Here is a 14674-nt window from a genome sequence, read left to right on the forward strand (position 1 = left end):
GGAGAGTCTGCTTGAGATTCTCTCCCTCTCCTTCTGCCCCTCCCCTCACTCATGCAGGTGCATGGCAGTTCTCTCTCAAATAAATCTTAAGAAAAAAAAAAAGGAATTACTGACTATGAAAACCATCAATTTCAATTTCAAAATGATATCATTCTACTTAAGCATTATTAGCTTATTCAAAGAACTTTTAACTGTTTTCTCCTTAGATTTATTTGGTAACATCTCAGTACATTGATCGTTGAACAATGGGGATTAGGGGTGCCAACCTTCCTCCTCCACAGTTGAAAATAGGCGTGTAACTTTTGACTCCCCCAAAACTTAACTACTAATAGCCTACTCTTGATCAGAAGCCTCACCATAACATAAACAGTCAATTAACACAGACTTTGTGTGTTATATGCATTATATACTGTATCCTTATAATAAAGTAAGTCAGAGAAGATAAGATGGTATTAAGAAAATCATAGGGACAAGAAAATACATTTACAGTACTCTACTGTAAAAAATCCATGTGTAAGTGGACCCGTGCAGTTCAAATGTGTGTTGTTCAAGGGTCAACGGTATTTCTAACTATCCAACTCTCTCCCCCACTGATAGAAGCCAAGCTGTGAGGTTCATTGTCTTCTCTGTCCTCTGCACCTACCATCCAGGAAGACTTCAATAGCCCAGACACTTCACTCTCAGGATTCTTTCCCTTCCTCTCTGCTGATTTTTCAGCAGTCACAGAGCTGCTCTCAAGACCTTGTTGGCATGCAGAACAGCTCCACCTTAAGCTCAGAAATCCTGCCTTGGTCCTGCCAGCTTTCTTATGCCTTTGCTCTCATGGTGCTAGGCTTTCAACCCCATAAGTTCTAGTCCAGAATGACCTTTTATTTTCCTTCTCCCTTAGAGGGTTCCTTGTGCCTTAATTTCTTTCCCTCCCCAAATTGGATTCCATTGGTTTAGTGGCATTCTCATGTGCTAAAGGAAAATCCCAACAATCATAAATTTTGAAAAGGTCATATTGGTTTTATGCAGTGATTCATGAGTTGGGCAGCATCCAATCTAGCAGGATGGAAAGCTCTGAAGAGGGGGCGCCTGGGTGGCTCTGTCGGTTGAGCAGCCGACTCTTGATTTTGGCTCAGGTCATAATCTCAGGGTCCTAAGATTGAGCCCCATGTGTGGGGGGCTCCCTGCTCAGCAGGGAGTCTGCTTGAGATTCCCTCCTACTTCCTCACCCTCTGTCCCTCCTCCTCCTCATGAGAGCTCTCTCTCTCTCAAAAATAAATCCTAGAACAAGAAAAGAAAAGAAAGCCCTGGAGAGTTGTATAAGGTAAGAGATTTTTCTAGCTCAAAGTGATCAGGAACAAAGACATCATCATACTGAGCATTTGCTGATTAGTTAAAGCAGTGTCACTTTTCTTTCATGGAGCAAAGGGAAGTCTTGGAGCCTGGTAACTTGTGCTGAGCAGGCAAGTGCTGATTGGTTGACGTAGGCCTACCTTTTCTGGGAGAGCCAAGCATAGACACTTAGGTAAGTTTTGGTCTGCTGACGTGGGGACTTACCATGCATGACTCCATTTAACACATCTGTACCCTGACTTCATGTAAACCATGCCACCTGACACCTCTGTAGATACGTATTTGCAGACTGCAGCTGTGTCTGTGTTCTTCTCTCCCTTTTCCCTGTCTTTTTTTCTACCAGACTCTAAGCTACTTGAGAGCATACCTGTGTCTTACACATCTGAATCTGTAGTATCTGATACTGTTCTTAGTATTGATCCCCTGATCAATAAATGCTTATTGAATAAATGAATGAAGAAAAGAATAATGCCTATTTGTAAAATAAATTGCAACATTTCACATCAATTTACTCATTCTTTAATCATTCATATTGACTAAATACAATAATTCAAAATGATTGAATAGAAAATATGAAATTATTTTTAGATTTAAAACATTTTTAAGAATTAGAAAAAATTGAGTTAGCATATTTTAAAGTTAATTCTAGTTCTCAAATATTTCATTTTTAGGATATTCTTACCCATATTTCTATTTATTAGAAATATCAGATTGTTACAAACTGTCTTTTAGATCTTTATGGCAGTACAATTTACATAAAGTAAAATGCACTCATTATAGGTAAGATATAACCCATTTCCATCCTCCCAAAAACTTCCTTTGTGTTTCTTTTCAGTCTGTCCCAATTCACCTTCCCATGTCCCCAGGCCCCAGATAAACATTGAATTGTTTTCTATCACTATAGCTCTTCAGCCTTTTCTAGAATTTCATACAAATGGAATCATACAGTATGTACTTTGCTATATCTGGCTTCTTTTGCTCAGTATGTTTTTGAGATTTATCATATTGTTGTCTGTTGTCTCTATATGCCACAGTTTGTGTGGCCATACAATGTTGATGGATTTAGAGGTTATTTTCACTTTCTGGCTATGATAAATAAAGCTATTGAGAATGTTCATACATAAGTCTTTGTGTGGACATAGTTTTCATTTCTCTTGGGTAGCCATGTAGGAGTGGAATGGATAGAGGAGTCCTATGGTAAGTATATGTTTAATATTATAAGAAACTGAAACTGTTTTCCGAAGTGGTTGTAACATTTTACATTCCTACCAAAAATGTATGAGAGTTCTAGTTGCTCCATATCTCATCAACATTTGGCATTCCCAGTCTTTCTCATTTTCCCCATTCTCCTAGGCATGTAATGATACTTCACTGTGGTTTAATTTATATTTCTCTGATGACTAATTGTGTTGAGAAGTCTTCATATGCTTATTGGCCATTAGTAATACATTTCTCTTATGAAGCACCTATTTAAACATTTTGACAAGTTTTAATTGGGTTGTTGTTTTATTGAGTTGCAAGATTTCTGACTATAGATGTCAGATATACATATTATAAATATTTTCTCCTAGTCTGTAGCTTGCATTTTTATTTTCTCAGCAGTGGCTTTCAGATACAAGACAATTTTAATTATGACGAGGTCCCATTCATCAATTATTTTCTTTTATGATTCATGCTTCTTGTGTCCTATCTAGGAAATTTTTTCCTACTCTAAGGTTGCAAAGCATATCTCTTCTGTTACAAGCTGATTTTTAAAATAGGTTAGAAAGTAATAAAAGAGTCAGCATTTCTATATTTTTAGCTACCATGGTCTAAAAAATAATTCTTCTCTGATACCAAAATCCCTCTGTAATGTAGTATGGCTCTTCTAATTCTGAACTGAGCCTTTGAATAGAGATGCAGAGCTTTGAACAATTGTTTAAAAAAGTAGTGTTTCTTTCTTTTTAGAATATTTATTATTGAAGTATAGTTGACATACAATGTTAAATTAATTTTAGGTGTACAACACAGCGATTTGACAATTCTGTACATTACTCAGTGCTCGCCGCTGTAAGTATAGTCGGGCTCTGTTACCATACCTTATTACAATATTATGATTATATTCCCTATGCCATACTTTTCATCTCTGTGACTTATTTATTTTGTAGCTGAAACTTTGTGTCACTCAATTCCCTTCACCTATTTTGCCCAACCTCCTAGCCCTCTTCCCTTTGGCAGCTGCCAGTTTGTTCTCTGTTTTTATGAGTCTGTTCCTGTTTTCTGTCATTCTGTTTGTTCATTTGTTTTGTTTTTTAGATTCCACATATATATGAAATCATTTGGCTTTCTCAGTCTGACTTATTTCACTGAGGATAATATCCTCCAGGGCCATGCATGTTGTCACAAATGGCAAGATTTCATTCTTTTTGTATGGCTGAGCAATAAAGTTATTATTTCCAAAGGTCATGATTAAATTTATTCCCAAACATACAGCCCAAGTGAGCCAGATATAAGAAGAGCACCCAACTTCTCAATTTGGACTGTATTGAGGATCTAATCTTTGTCATTATACTTTTTAAAAAGCTTGTTATTCTTTATTTTTCTTGTTTTGTTTAAAAAGTCTTTTTTGAGTCTCTCAATATGCTATTTTTCTGTCTTTAGTATCTTTCTTCCTTTCCTTAGCAGGAAACTCTGTCTCAATTTTTTGCCTCTTTTCTTTCCCCTTCTTATAACCCTTTCCTGTCTCTTATTTTTCTCTTCAACTCTTCTTTCCAGACCTTTTTTTCTCATTGATTTTTCCCTTCTGAAATTCACTTAGTGTGGAACTTATCCTTTTATGTATTTATTTTTATTATTATTTATTTGTGGGGGCTGTGGAGAGATGGGAGAGAGGGAGAGAGAGAATCTCAAGCTCAGCATGGAGCCTGACTCGGGGCTCGATCTCACAACCCTAGATCATGACCTGAGTCAAAGTCAAGAGTCGGACACCTAGCCAACTGAGCCACCCAGGTGCCCTGACTTAGTGTGGCACTTATGTATAAATAGATAAATTTTTGTATTCCAAATTAGTTGAATAAGATTTATAGTGTCTATTTACAATTTTGAAGTTGAATATTGAGTTGAATGCTTTGTGCTTTTTAAAAACTAACCAAATTGGTTTTAATTTGAATGTTCTCAACTGGTTCACTGATTCTCCCTCTCCTGTCATCTAGTAAAAACAACTTTTTTTCTGTGTGTGACTTGGGAGAACTTTTTTGTACAAAAATAGACATGGATACATACCTCTTTGGTAGGAAAAAAAAGGTCTTCAACAATGCTAGATTCTTTTTTTCCATGAAAAAATTCATTGTGCATAAGCACGCTATAAAATTTTAACTGTTCTAATTTACTTTTTCCAATAGAGAAGTTTTGCTAATGTTTCTGTTCAGAAAATATGGCTATGACATAGTCCCTTTTAAAGCATCGCACACGACTCATAAATTGCTTCATAAAATGCAAACCTACAGAGACACTTTCCTGTATTTTTTGAGCCTGTAACATTCTTTAAAATTTCCCATTTCTTTTCTTACAGCAGTATAGTCATTAATTTTATTTTCCCTTCCCTTTTATTCTATCCTCTATCTTCATTTTTTTCCAATTTATGCCATTTCTCTTTCTAGATGTATTTTTACCTCACTTTCTTTAAGTTTTTACAGATTGGATAACACAAAGATTAGTTTTTCAATGTCTTCTTCCTCATTTGGTTTTTCTTTTTTCATGTCCATGTCACATTCTCTCATTCCTTTTTTTATATTCCTGCTTAATTCACCTCTATGGCCTTCCCTAGGCCCAATTCAACAACTTCTAGCAGTTCTTAGAAGAAAAGAATTCTTTTCCAGCACTTCATTTCTGTAATCATTTGAAACCTACAAGTCAAGATATTTGGAAAAAATTATGCTTCCATGCTTCATAATGAAAATTCTTCTTTTCAATCTATTTCAACTGTCCTCAGAGATACTAAAAATTATTTGAAATTATAGTTGGTTGAATAATGCATTAAAATGAGTATGGAGAGTGAAGAATCAGGGTATGTCTGGAGCCAGGGTGAGCTGCAAATAATGCAAACAGTGGGAATATCTCAAGATGGGTTTTCAAAATTTTTCTATTTTTTTAAGCTCTAAAGACTGAGTAGACTAATGTTAGAAGGAATAGATGAGAACTTAGGGGAAAGTCTGAGAGTTATAGCTCTAATCTGTCTATTGTAGTTTCTTTGGAGTTTCTAATTTAATGTTTATATATCACATAAATCACTACTTCATAGTGTTACCATGTTCATTTTTGTATAGAATATTCTCCCAAGTTTCCAAGTAAAATAGTTGATTCTATTAGGTGACTCTTTTTCTTCTGTGCCTCCCAGTTCATCTAGCTCCTTGTTCAAATATCTACAAGTAGGAGTGACCAGTTTGATAAGCTCAGCATGAGAGTAAGAAAGTTGGGGTGTCTAGTCGAACTTGTTCACTGTCTTGCTTCCTATCAGAATTGTTCACTGTCTTGCTTCCTATCATTGACTGGAAATAACGGTGTTTGAATGAGGTAAATGGTGGTAGTGGAGGTGGTGGCTGCCTCTCTGATAGATGGCTATTTCAAAATGCAGTGGATTGTTTGACTAAAGAATGAGTTGCCTTGGGGCACCTGGGTGGCTCAGTCAGTTGTGTCTGCCTTCTGCTCAGGTCATGGTCCCAGGGTTCCGGGATCGAGCCCCACATCAAGGCTCCCTGATCAGCAGAGAGTCTGCTTCTCCCTCTCCCCTGCAGCTCCCCCTGCTTGCACCCTCTTGCTCTCTCTCTCTAACAAATAAAATCTTTTTTTAAAAAAAGAATGAGTAGCCTTGAGTAGAGGTGTTTAAACAAAGACAATGAAACTATATTGGGAACTTAAGCCATAGTTGTTGAATAAGACTGGATCTATCAAAGAATCTGGCACTTATGGCAGAATAAAAGGAAACTTTTATTTTCCTATGAGGCAGCCAGTCTGTTATTAAATTTATCACTTACACTAAGATATAAAAAAATCTAGTAGCATTATTAGGTATTTAAATTAATTCAACAGAATAATAACTCCAGTAGTAGCAAAACTTGGAGATAATATTCTTGAATATAAAATTTACTGATGAAATAATTGTAAATAAAAATGTATTAGAGTGCTTGGGTTTTACTGGGAATAATATTAATTGCCCTTACTAAAATATAAACAAGCAAAAACTGGGTTGGGAGTATATTGTCCTCTGGCTAGGTAGCAATGTGGTGTTGGGTAGAGAAAATGAAGAGTTCCCTGGAGAAAGAAGGGCAGAGAAGAGCTGAGGATGGGCTGAGGAGTTTTTTCTTCTGTCCTTGACCTGTTGCATTGGTTTTTACTGGATCATATTACCCGCTACTGCCACAGCAAACTAATCAAGGATGCTCGGGGAATGAATGAAATTGGGACCATTTTCAGGCATTCTTTATTTCTACTACTGTCTTGGGTTCTGTGTAGCTTGGAAGTCTATGGGAATATATCTGCATTCCTTCCTTATTTAACATTTACAAAGACATGCTTTGAGGTTGGAGGTGGCATAAATAGTTTCTCTCTTTTTAAATGCTGATACATCTAATACCTTGCTACTCAAAATATATCTTGGACCAGCAGCACTCTGCAGCCTGGAAATTACCTGGGAGCTTGTTAGAAATGCAGAATCTCAGAATCTCTCCCCACCCTGATCTACTGAATCATAATCTGCATTTTCAGGAGATCTTCATAGGATTTATATACACATTAATATTTGAGAAGTACTGATTTAACATATTTAGTTTGCATTCCTGTAGGGTGTCATCTATTCCCAATGTGTCAGCAATTTCCTGGAATGGGTTTAATTGGGGCTGTGCTCTCTTAATTAATCTGTTAATACATTATCACATTTAATCTCCACAACAAACCTTCACAATACCTTAATCCTTATATTGCAGATGAGACAATTAAGTAACTTATCCAAGGTCACACAGCTAGTAAATGGTGGACTTGAGTCTGACTCGTTCTCAAATCTTTTCTCTTTTCTTACCCCACACTGCTTTTTCTTGAACTTAATCATGAATAATTGTTTATGCATTAAGAGAATAAAGCCCATTAAAAAATAAAAGTTATAAAGAGACCTTTTAAAGAGGTCTTTCAATCATTCAAAGATTATTTCAGAGTGTACCACACTTCTGGTGATAAAGCAAAGAAGACAGAATGAAGTGCCCTTGGTCCCTGGTTTTGGTGTAATTTGGGGGAAGTGAAAGGACTGCATCTTGTCATGCACATACCTTATCCTGCCCATCAGCTGATTTGCATCTTGTTGCTGCTGAGGCAGGTTCCATCTGTGTAAGCCTGTGTTGAGCCAGATGCAAAGAGCAGCACTGATTGTGTTATGTTGAGGCTGCCCATATGGCTTCATGCAAACTGCAGTTCAAGAGCTGTAAAACTGTTTGCATTCTAAATCTATCAGATGGCTTTGAACACAACCAGTGTCAGTAAGGCTATTTGAATGCTTTATATTTGGCAAAAGAGTGTAGAACTTATGGCCACCAACCAAATTATTAAGAAATATTGTATTTTCAGGATAGTTATATTGTCTGGGGAGAGGTGCAAGAAACCCCGTAAAACAATGGAAATGACCCAGATCACCCTTTGTTCTTGGAAAACTCCTTTCAGCTGCAAAAATAGAGAATAAAACCCAAAGCAACTGACATGTGCTTCGAGGCTGGAGGATCCTGTGTCTCATTAGCTCTGGGGTTATAACCCAGATGGACTTGTTTCAAGCTGGGTAACATCTAGTCTGGGCTATGCACACTACACAAACATTTCTTGGGGGAGCTAGATAATGATTTAAAAATGAGCAGTGAATTAGAAGCATGAAATGAGTGTGGGGCATGTCCCAGTAACTTTAGAACTCGGTGTGCATGGGGGGGCCCAGTTTCCAGTCAGATGAAAATAGGGGAAGCTCTAATGTTTCTTGATCAGTCTCAGGGCTATTCTCATACTTGAAGGGGACTGTTGGCTCAACCTTTTATGGAGTGTGTGTTTCTCAGTGAAGACATACCTCACTGAGGTCTTTTTCTTGTGCATTGGCCAACCCTGCTTTCTCTAAGATGATGACCTTGAGAAACTCCAAGTTTAGGAGCTTTCAGAGCCGGATTGGCCGCCTGGGGGCGGAGCCTGATAGGGGCGCCCTCCTCACGTGCTCCAGTCACCCTGTCCTTCCCTCTAGCTCTCTTTCTGACGTTAGCAGAAAAGACTGAGACTCAGAGTGAGAGAGGAGTCATGGACCCCAAGGGCCCATTAACTTGGAGGCCCCACCCCTTTATTCAGAGTCACCCAACCCGGAGAACTCAGAGTCATCCTCAAGAGTAAAGTTCTTTGAGTTATATATATATATATATATATATAAAAAGGGCAAACCCATTCTAAATGTCAGTCCAGTATCCACGGGGGCGAGAGACAGCAGGTAATTAGAAGCAATTAGTTTGTCCCCCTGCCGGGAAGCCGGGCAGTTACCTTTTTCTCTCTTCCTCTTCCGTCCTTCCTTCTCCCGTGGAAGCGATAGAAGTGTTTTGCTCCCTAAGCAGCAGTGTACGCTGAGCTGGCACAGGAATGAGGGATGAACTGAACAGGATTCGGTCTCCTCCTCCCGCCGCCGCGGTAGCCGCGGGCAGAGCAGTGCATTGTGGAGGCTGAGCGCGCCGCGGCTGCTGGAGCTGCGGCCCCGGGATCGCGCGGCGGGGAGCTGTCCGAGGTGCTGACCATCCCGGCCCGCGCCCTGCGCGCCCATCTGCGCCCATCAGACCCCTCCAAGTTCTGGCCTTTCTCCCACCCCTCCGTCTGCCTGTCTTGTCCTCCTCACCTAGGGGAGTAGCGGCTGGAGGAAATCATGGTGTTCGCTCCAGGTATACCTGCACGTTGCTTTTTCACCAGGTGTCCAGGCGGGGAGCGGGGAAGAGAAGGGAGAGCATAGGAAGAAAAGGCCTTTACCTTGCCTCCCATCTGTGCGTTTTGGAGTTAGTCTGTAAGCTAGGGGCGGGAGAGTGCCTCTGTGCGGAGTCTTCGCCCCTCTCCCCAGTCCCGTCTCATCTGTCCTCTAACCATCCCCAGCCGTAGTCCCGCCGCTGCTCTGGCCTCCTGGTTCCTCCACATCCCATCGGAGCTCAGGCACCTTGAGAACTGGGACCTCTGCCAAACGCACAGGCGACTACGTGGGTGGGAGGGTGCAGAGATCCGGCCAGGAGTCGTGGGCTTCGGGATACTTCGGTGGGAATCCTCTTCTCTGCCACTTACCCCTCTGCAAAAGTGGCAAAGTGATCCAGTTCCTCCCGATGTCCTGAGGAAAGAAGTGGGCGAAGGCCACGGGAGTGGGCCGAAGGGCAGAGGAGCATTACTCCTCAAGGAATTAGACCTGAAACTCTGGCAGGAGGCTGCAGCGCAGAGGCTGCTACTGCGGCGCCGCTGGTGGCGTCTTTTTGGAGCTGGCGGTGAAGGACTTTGGTCCCTTTGCTGGTATCTGTGGCTACAAGTTGGTGAAGAGTCCGATTTGCCTGCGGTTGACCAGCTTACTGGTGTGTGCATGTGTGTGTACTTGAGTAATGGGTGTGTAAGTTGAGCAGCGGGGGAAGCATGGTCATTGTTCCCCTACGAAGCTGTCTCTAGGGATAGATACAAGGTCTTTCTCTCAAATTCTAGGTTCTGCTTTCATTAAAGACTGCTGTGGGAAAAAGGGGAGTGTGGAAAAGAGTAATGGGACTAAAACTCTAAGTTTGTGATGGTTCTTTCATTTGAAAGGTTCATTTGCATTTGCTGTAGCCATTGGACCTCAGATAGCTGGGGAGGAAAAGTATAATGCAATTTTAAAAGGGAAGAATTGAGTCTGGGTTTCAAAAATTCAAATTGCAGAACCTGAGAAGGGGAAGTTCCCCCTACCTGCCCCCCCAAACAGGATGTTAGCTGAGGAGGTGGGAGTGAGTTTCTGTCGGTTCTGACACCACAGGCAGTGACTCAGAGGAAAGTCCAGAGGCCCTTCTGCTGACCATTCCAAATAATTCAAGGGGTGAAGTCGTTCTGTACAGTGAAGGATATTCAATCAGCACAGGATCTGTGAAGCTGAAAAAAAAATAGTTCTTCGTTGCATTTATAAACCTCTTACCACTTTATAAAGCACTTTCATGCCATTATTTCATTTGATTTTCAAATTACCCTCTGAGGTAAGCAATATCACTTCTCCTTTACCAGCCCCAGAGGGTTGCTTTCAGATAGTCTTTCCAGCCTTAGCTGGAGCTTTCTGAGTCCTCTGATTATCTCAGAACCTATCTTTTTGACAAAATGCCTTTTCTGTTTCAGGGGTAGCTGTTTTTTGGTCCAGGGTCAGATGTAGCCAAAGGGAAATGTCCTTCCACTTCTGAGGTGAGGATGGGCTAGTGTGGTCCAGAGTTAGGGTTGTTGAGTGAAGTTAACTAGACATTTTCTAAAGGCATGATTGTGGGTGAAAGACTGTGTAATGAGCAGTGAGTAATTCCTGGGGAGGACTGAACTGTCTAAAGCAGACTAGTGCTTGGTCAGGGCTTTAGGTTTCCATTTTTCTTCTAAGTTTCATATTAGTTTTTTTTTCCCCTGCAGGGAAAGTAGAAGTTATTCATAACTGTCAGAGATGGTATAAATTGACCTGGGTAGGATATGTTATAGAAACCTGTGGGGAAACACTTTTTGGGTCATTTCTTCAATTTTGAGTTTCTCTTAAAAATTATAAGCATTTTGGGGCAATAAGAATAGGGTGCTAAAAATACTGTGTCAACTTACCTTTTCATTTACTGATCATATGTCTTCCAACTCATATAGTGATTTTATTCTGAAAGAATATCAGAACAATGAATTGTTTTTGAACTCTGCCAGATTTTCATCATTACAGCCTCATTTCCAGGACTATTGCTTTTCTAAATCTCTATAATTAGGGATCCAGATGTTTTGTGCTAGTCAAGGCAAATACTCCCCCATTTTCTCCAAGCCACCCAGGAAGGGAGGGAACAGAGGTATGTGCTATGATTATTCCAAAATTAATAAAGTAAAATAAAATAAAGTAATAATCCAAAATGAATATAATAATAAATTAACATTGAGCTGTTCATAATTGGGTCAGTGAGTACTATGCCCTTCTAAACCCATTGTAGCTCTTTGGATTTTAGCAAAGGGAAACAAGAATCCTGAGGTCTACTTCTGGCCTTGCCTCTGTGGATTTACCTGCTTTGAAAGATTCTGCTGCCTCCTTGCTTACCTTAAAGGCAAAGGTGAAAAGTGACAGAGATTCAGGAAGCAAGTTTCAGTCCAGAAGTGCAATGTAGAGAGGGAGAAATGGTTGGGAATTTATATAACTCTACTTAGGATTCACGCTTATTACATCGTATAAAACAACCTTGCATTCTCTTGTTTCAATTAGTCTACAGATTATAAGGAACAGGGCTTAGGTTAGGCAGGGTCTTTGAGTGGTTTCTCAGTTTACGTAAGGCAGACAACTCAATTCTATACTTTTTTTCCTTCTTATACCATTCATAGGCTTTGTAATTTAGGATTTTAATTTTGTGCATTTTAATATTTAAACCCCTTAATAGTAAGGGACCATGACTACTAATTATTTAAGGATTCAGTTATCTAAAACCTATCGTGAATTACTTCTTCCCTCTAAAGGAATGATACAAAATTAGTAACAGTTAAATGAGAAACAAAGTATAAATATATTAATTTCTCTTTAAGTACCATCTATCCCTAAATATAGATTAAACTAAGCTGAGGCACATGGCTGAGGCAAAAAACAAAATGAGGCCTCTTGCTTTTCCTAAATCTCTTATCTATTCCTCCTCCTTCCTTCCCCCAAAACTGAAGGTGGAATCTTTGTAGAGCAATGTGAGAAGATTTAGAAGCATATCAGCAGTGCCAGAGGAAAGAGGGTAAACACAACCAGTATGGAAAAATATTTTGGCTCTGGTGCATAGTACTAAAGTGACCCAGGTTACTTAGTCTGTGGCTATGAAAAAGCTTCCATTTGGGAGAAAAAAAGTTTTGGGGTGTCTGGACTTTACATATGGTGCTCCTGGTTTTGTGGGGGAAAATCAAGGCATTATTGCCAATTCGTGGACAAAGTCAAAGTGGAAGAAAGAAGAAAAACCATTGGGCGTTGGTGTTGAAAGTAAAAGAGAATACAAGAAAATTTCAGGTATTTCTTGGCCTATTCCAGGGTGAGAAAGTGTATGTTCACAGATTCCAATGTTTTTTTCAGTGCCCTGATTTCATCCAAAGAATTCTAGACTCTGAACAATCAGATTAGCAACTCCTTCTCCCCTGAGGAAGAGCTAGTAAAGAGTAGATTGTGAGGTATAAAGTGAGAACAGAAGTTTCCTTATCCTTGGGCCGTGCCCCACATCCCCCATTCAGGAATTAGTGTACCTCTTTTTGTGGATGGACCTAGTATATACTTGACTGTTTTGGATTGCCTTCAGGTAAGATGTATTGTCAAAAGAAAGATCTTTCTTCTTGTACATGAATTAGACAAGGTATGATAATAAGGATTTCAAAGTGAAATAAAAATGGTGTAATTGTAAGCAATTGAATAGCCAGCTTCTTGACTTCTAAGATTAGTTTGAAAAACATTTAACAACAATAATTCTACTGAGAGCTATTGAAATATTTATTGCAAGGTAGTTATAGCTTTTATTTATTTATATAAACCTCTTACCAATTCCAGAGAGATCAATGAATAAATAAATTATGTAACAGACTGTCTTAACTTTAAGGTTTACAATCTGCCAACTTGGGCAAATAAACTATCTTCTGTTAGCATAATTTTTTTTTACTTTTATTCATTTATTATTTTAAAAAATTACATACAGTTAAATGGACTGTAACAAGTTGACTTTCAGATATGTTGTGAATTATGGGTTAAAGTTTGTTTTTTATATTATTATTTTTTAAAAAGATTTTATTTATTTGAGAGAGAGAGAAAGAGAGAGAGGGAGAGCACAGAGGGAGAAATAGACTCCCCACTGAGCAGAGAGCCCAATGCGGGGCTCAATCCCAGGACTCTGAGATCACACCCTGAGCCAAAGGCAGATGCCACCCAGGTGCCCCTATGAATGTTCAATTATTCTAATACCATCTGTTGGCAAGATAATATCTCTCTGTTGAATTACCTTTGTAACTTATTAAAAGTTAACTGGCTATATTTCTGTTGGTCTATTTCTGGACTCTTTATTCTATTTCATTCATCTATATGTCTATCTTTTCACCAATACCATGCCATCTTGCTTACTATAGCTTTATAGTAAGTCTTAAAATTAAATAGTGCAATCCTTCTTGTATTTCTCTTTCAGAATTGTTTTGGCTGTAGTAGTTCTTTTGACTTTCCATATAGATTTTAGAATCAGGTTGCCTATATCTACATGAAATGAAATCTACTGATCAGTTTGTGGAGAATTAATATCTTAACCATGTTGAGTCTCTAGTCCATGAACATGATAGGTCTCTTCATTTATTTAGTTCTTCTTTGATTTCTCTCATCAGTATTTTGTAGTTTTCAGCATATAGATCTTATATATGTTTTGATAGATTTATACCTAAATATTTTTTTGGGGGGGAGGAATACTGTAAATAGCATTTAAAAACAATTCAATTTCTAAAAGTTCATTAAAAGTTCAAAAGTATAGAAATATAGTTTTTTTTAATGTTAATCTTGTTTCCTATGATCTTGTTTACCTCTCTTATTAGTTGTAGGAGCTAACTTGTAGATTTCTTAGGAGTTTTTTTTTTTTAGGATTTTATTTATTGATTTGACAGAGAGAGAGAGAGAGAGTGAGCATAAGGAGGGGGAGCTCTGAAGCGAGAGGGAGAAGCAGGCTCCCTACTGAGCAGGGAGCCCTATGCAGGACTCAGTACCAAGACTCTGGGATCATGACCTAAGCCCAAGGCAGACACTTAACTGATTAAGCCACCTAGGCACCCCTCTTAGGGGTTTTTATTTAGGCAATCATGTTGTGTGTAAATAAAGACCATTTCATTTCTTTTCCAATTTTTAGCCTTTTTGCATTGGTTAGGGCACTAACACACTATCAAATAGAAGTAGTGAGAGTGGACATTCTTGACTTTTTTTAAACGATTTTATTTATTTATTTGATAGAGAGAGAAGGAGAGATAGAGAGCATGAGAGGGAAGAGGGTCAGAGGGAGAAGCAGACTCCCTGCTGAGCAGGGAGCCTGACGTGGGACTCGATCCCGGGACTCCAGGATCATGACCTGAGCCGAAAGCAAGTTGCTTAACCAACTGAGCCACA

General features: G+C 39.1%; 1 protein-coding gene across 1 annotated transcript in view; it reads left to right on the forward strand.

The window, feature by feature from the left end:
* Positions 1-9241: 9241 nt before the first annotated feature.
* Positions 9242-14674, forward strand: part of AKAIN1 (A-kinase anchor inhibitor 1) — a 46998-nt gene continuing 41565 nt past the window's right edge. Inside the window, exons 1-2 of the mRNA XM_027575369.1 lie at positions 9242-9265; positions 9386-9923. Of these exons, the coding sequence (XP_027431170.1) occupies positions 9242-9265; positions 9386-9923 (562 nt within the window). The remainder of the gene's footprint in view (positions 9266-9385; positions 9924-14674) is intronic.

The sequence above is a fragment of the Zalophus californianus genome, chromosome 14 (genome assembly GCF_009762305.2).
Source record: "Zalophus californianus isolate mZalCal1 chromosome 14, mZalCal1.pri.v2, whole genome shotgun sequence".
Classification (NCBI taxonomy): Eukaryota; Metazoa; Chordata; class Mammalia; order Carnivora; family Otariidae; genus Zalophus; species Zalophus californianus.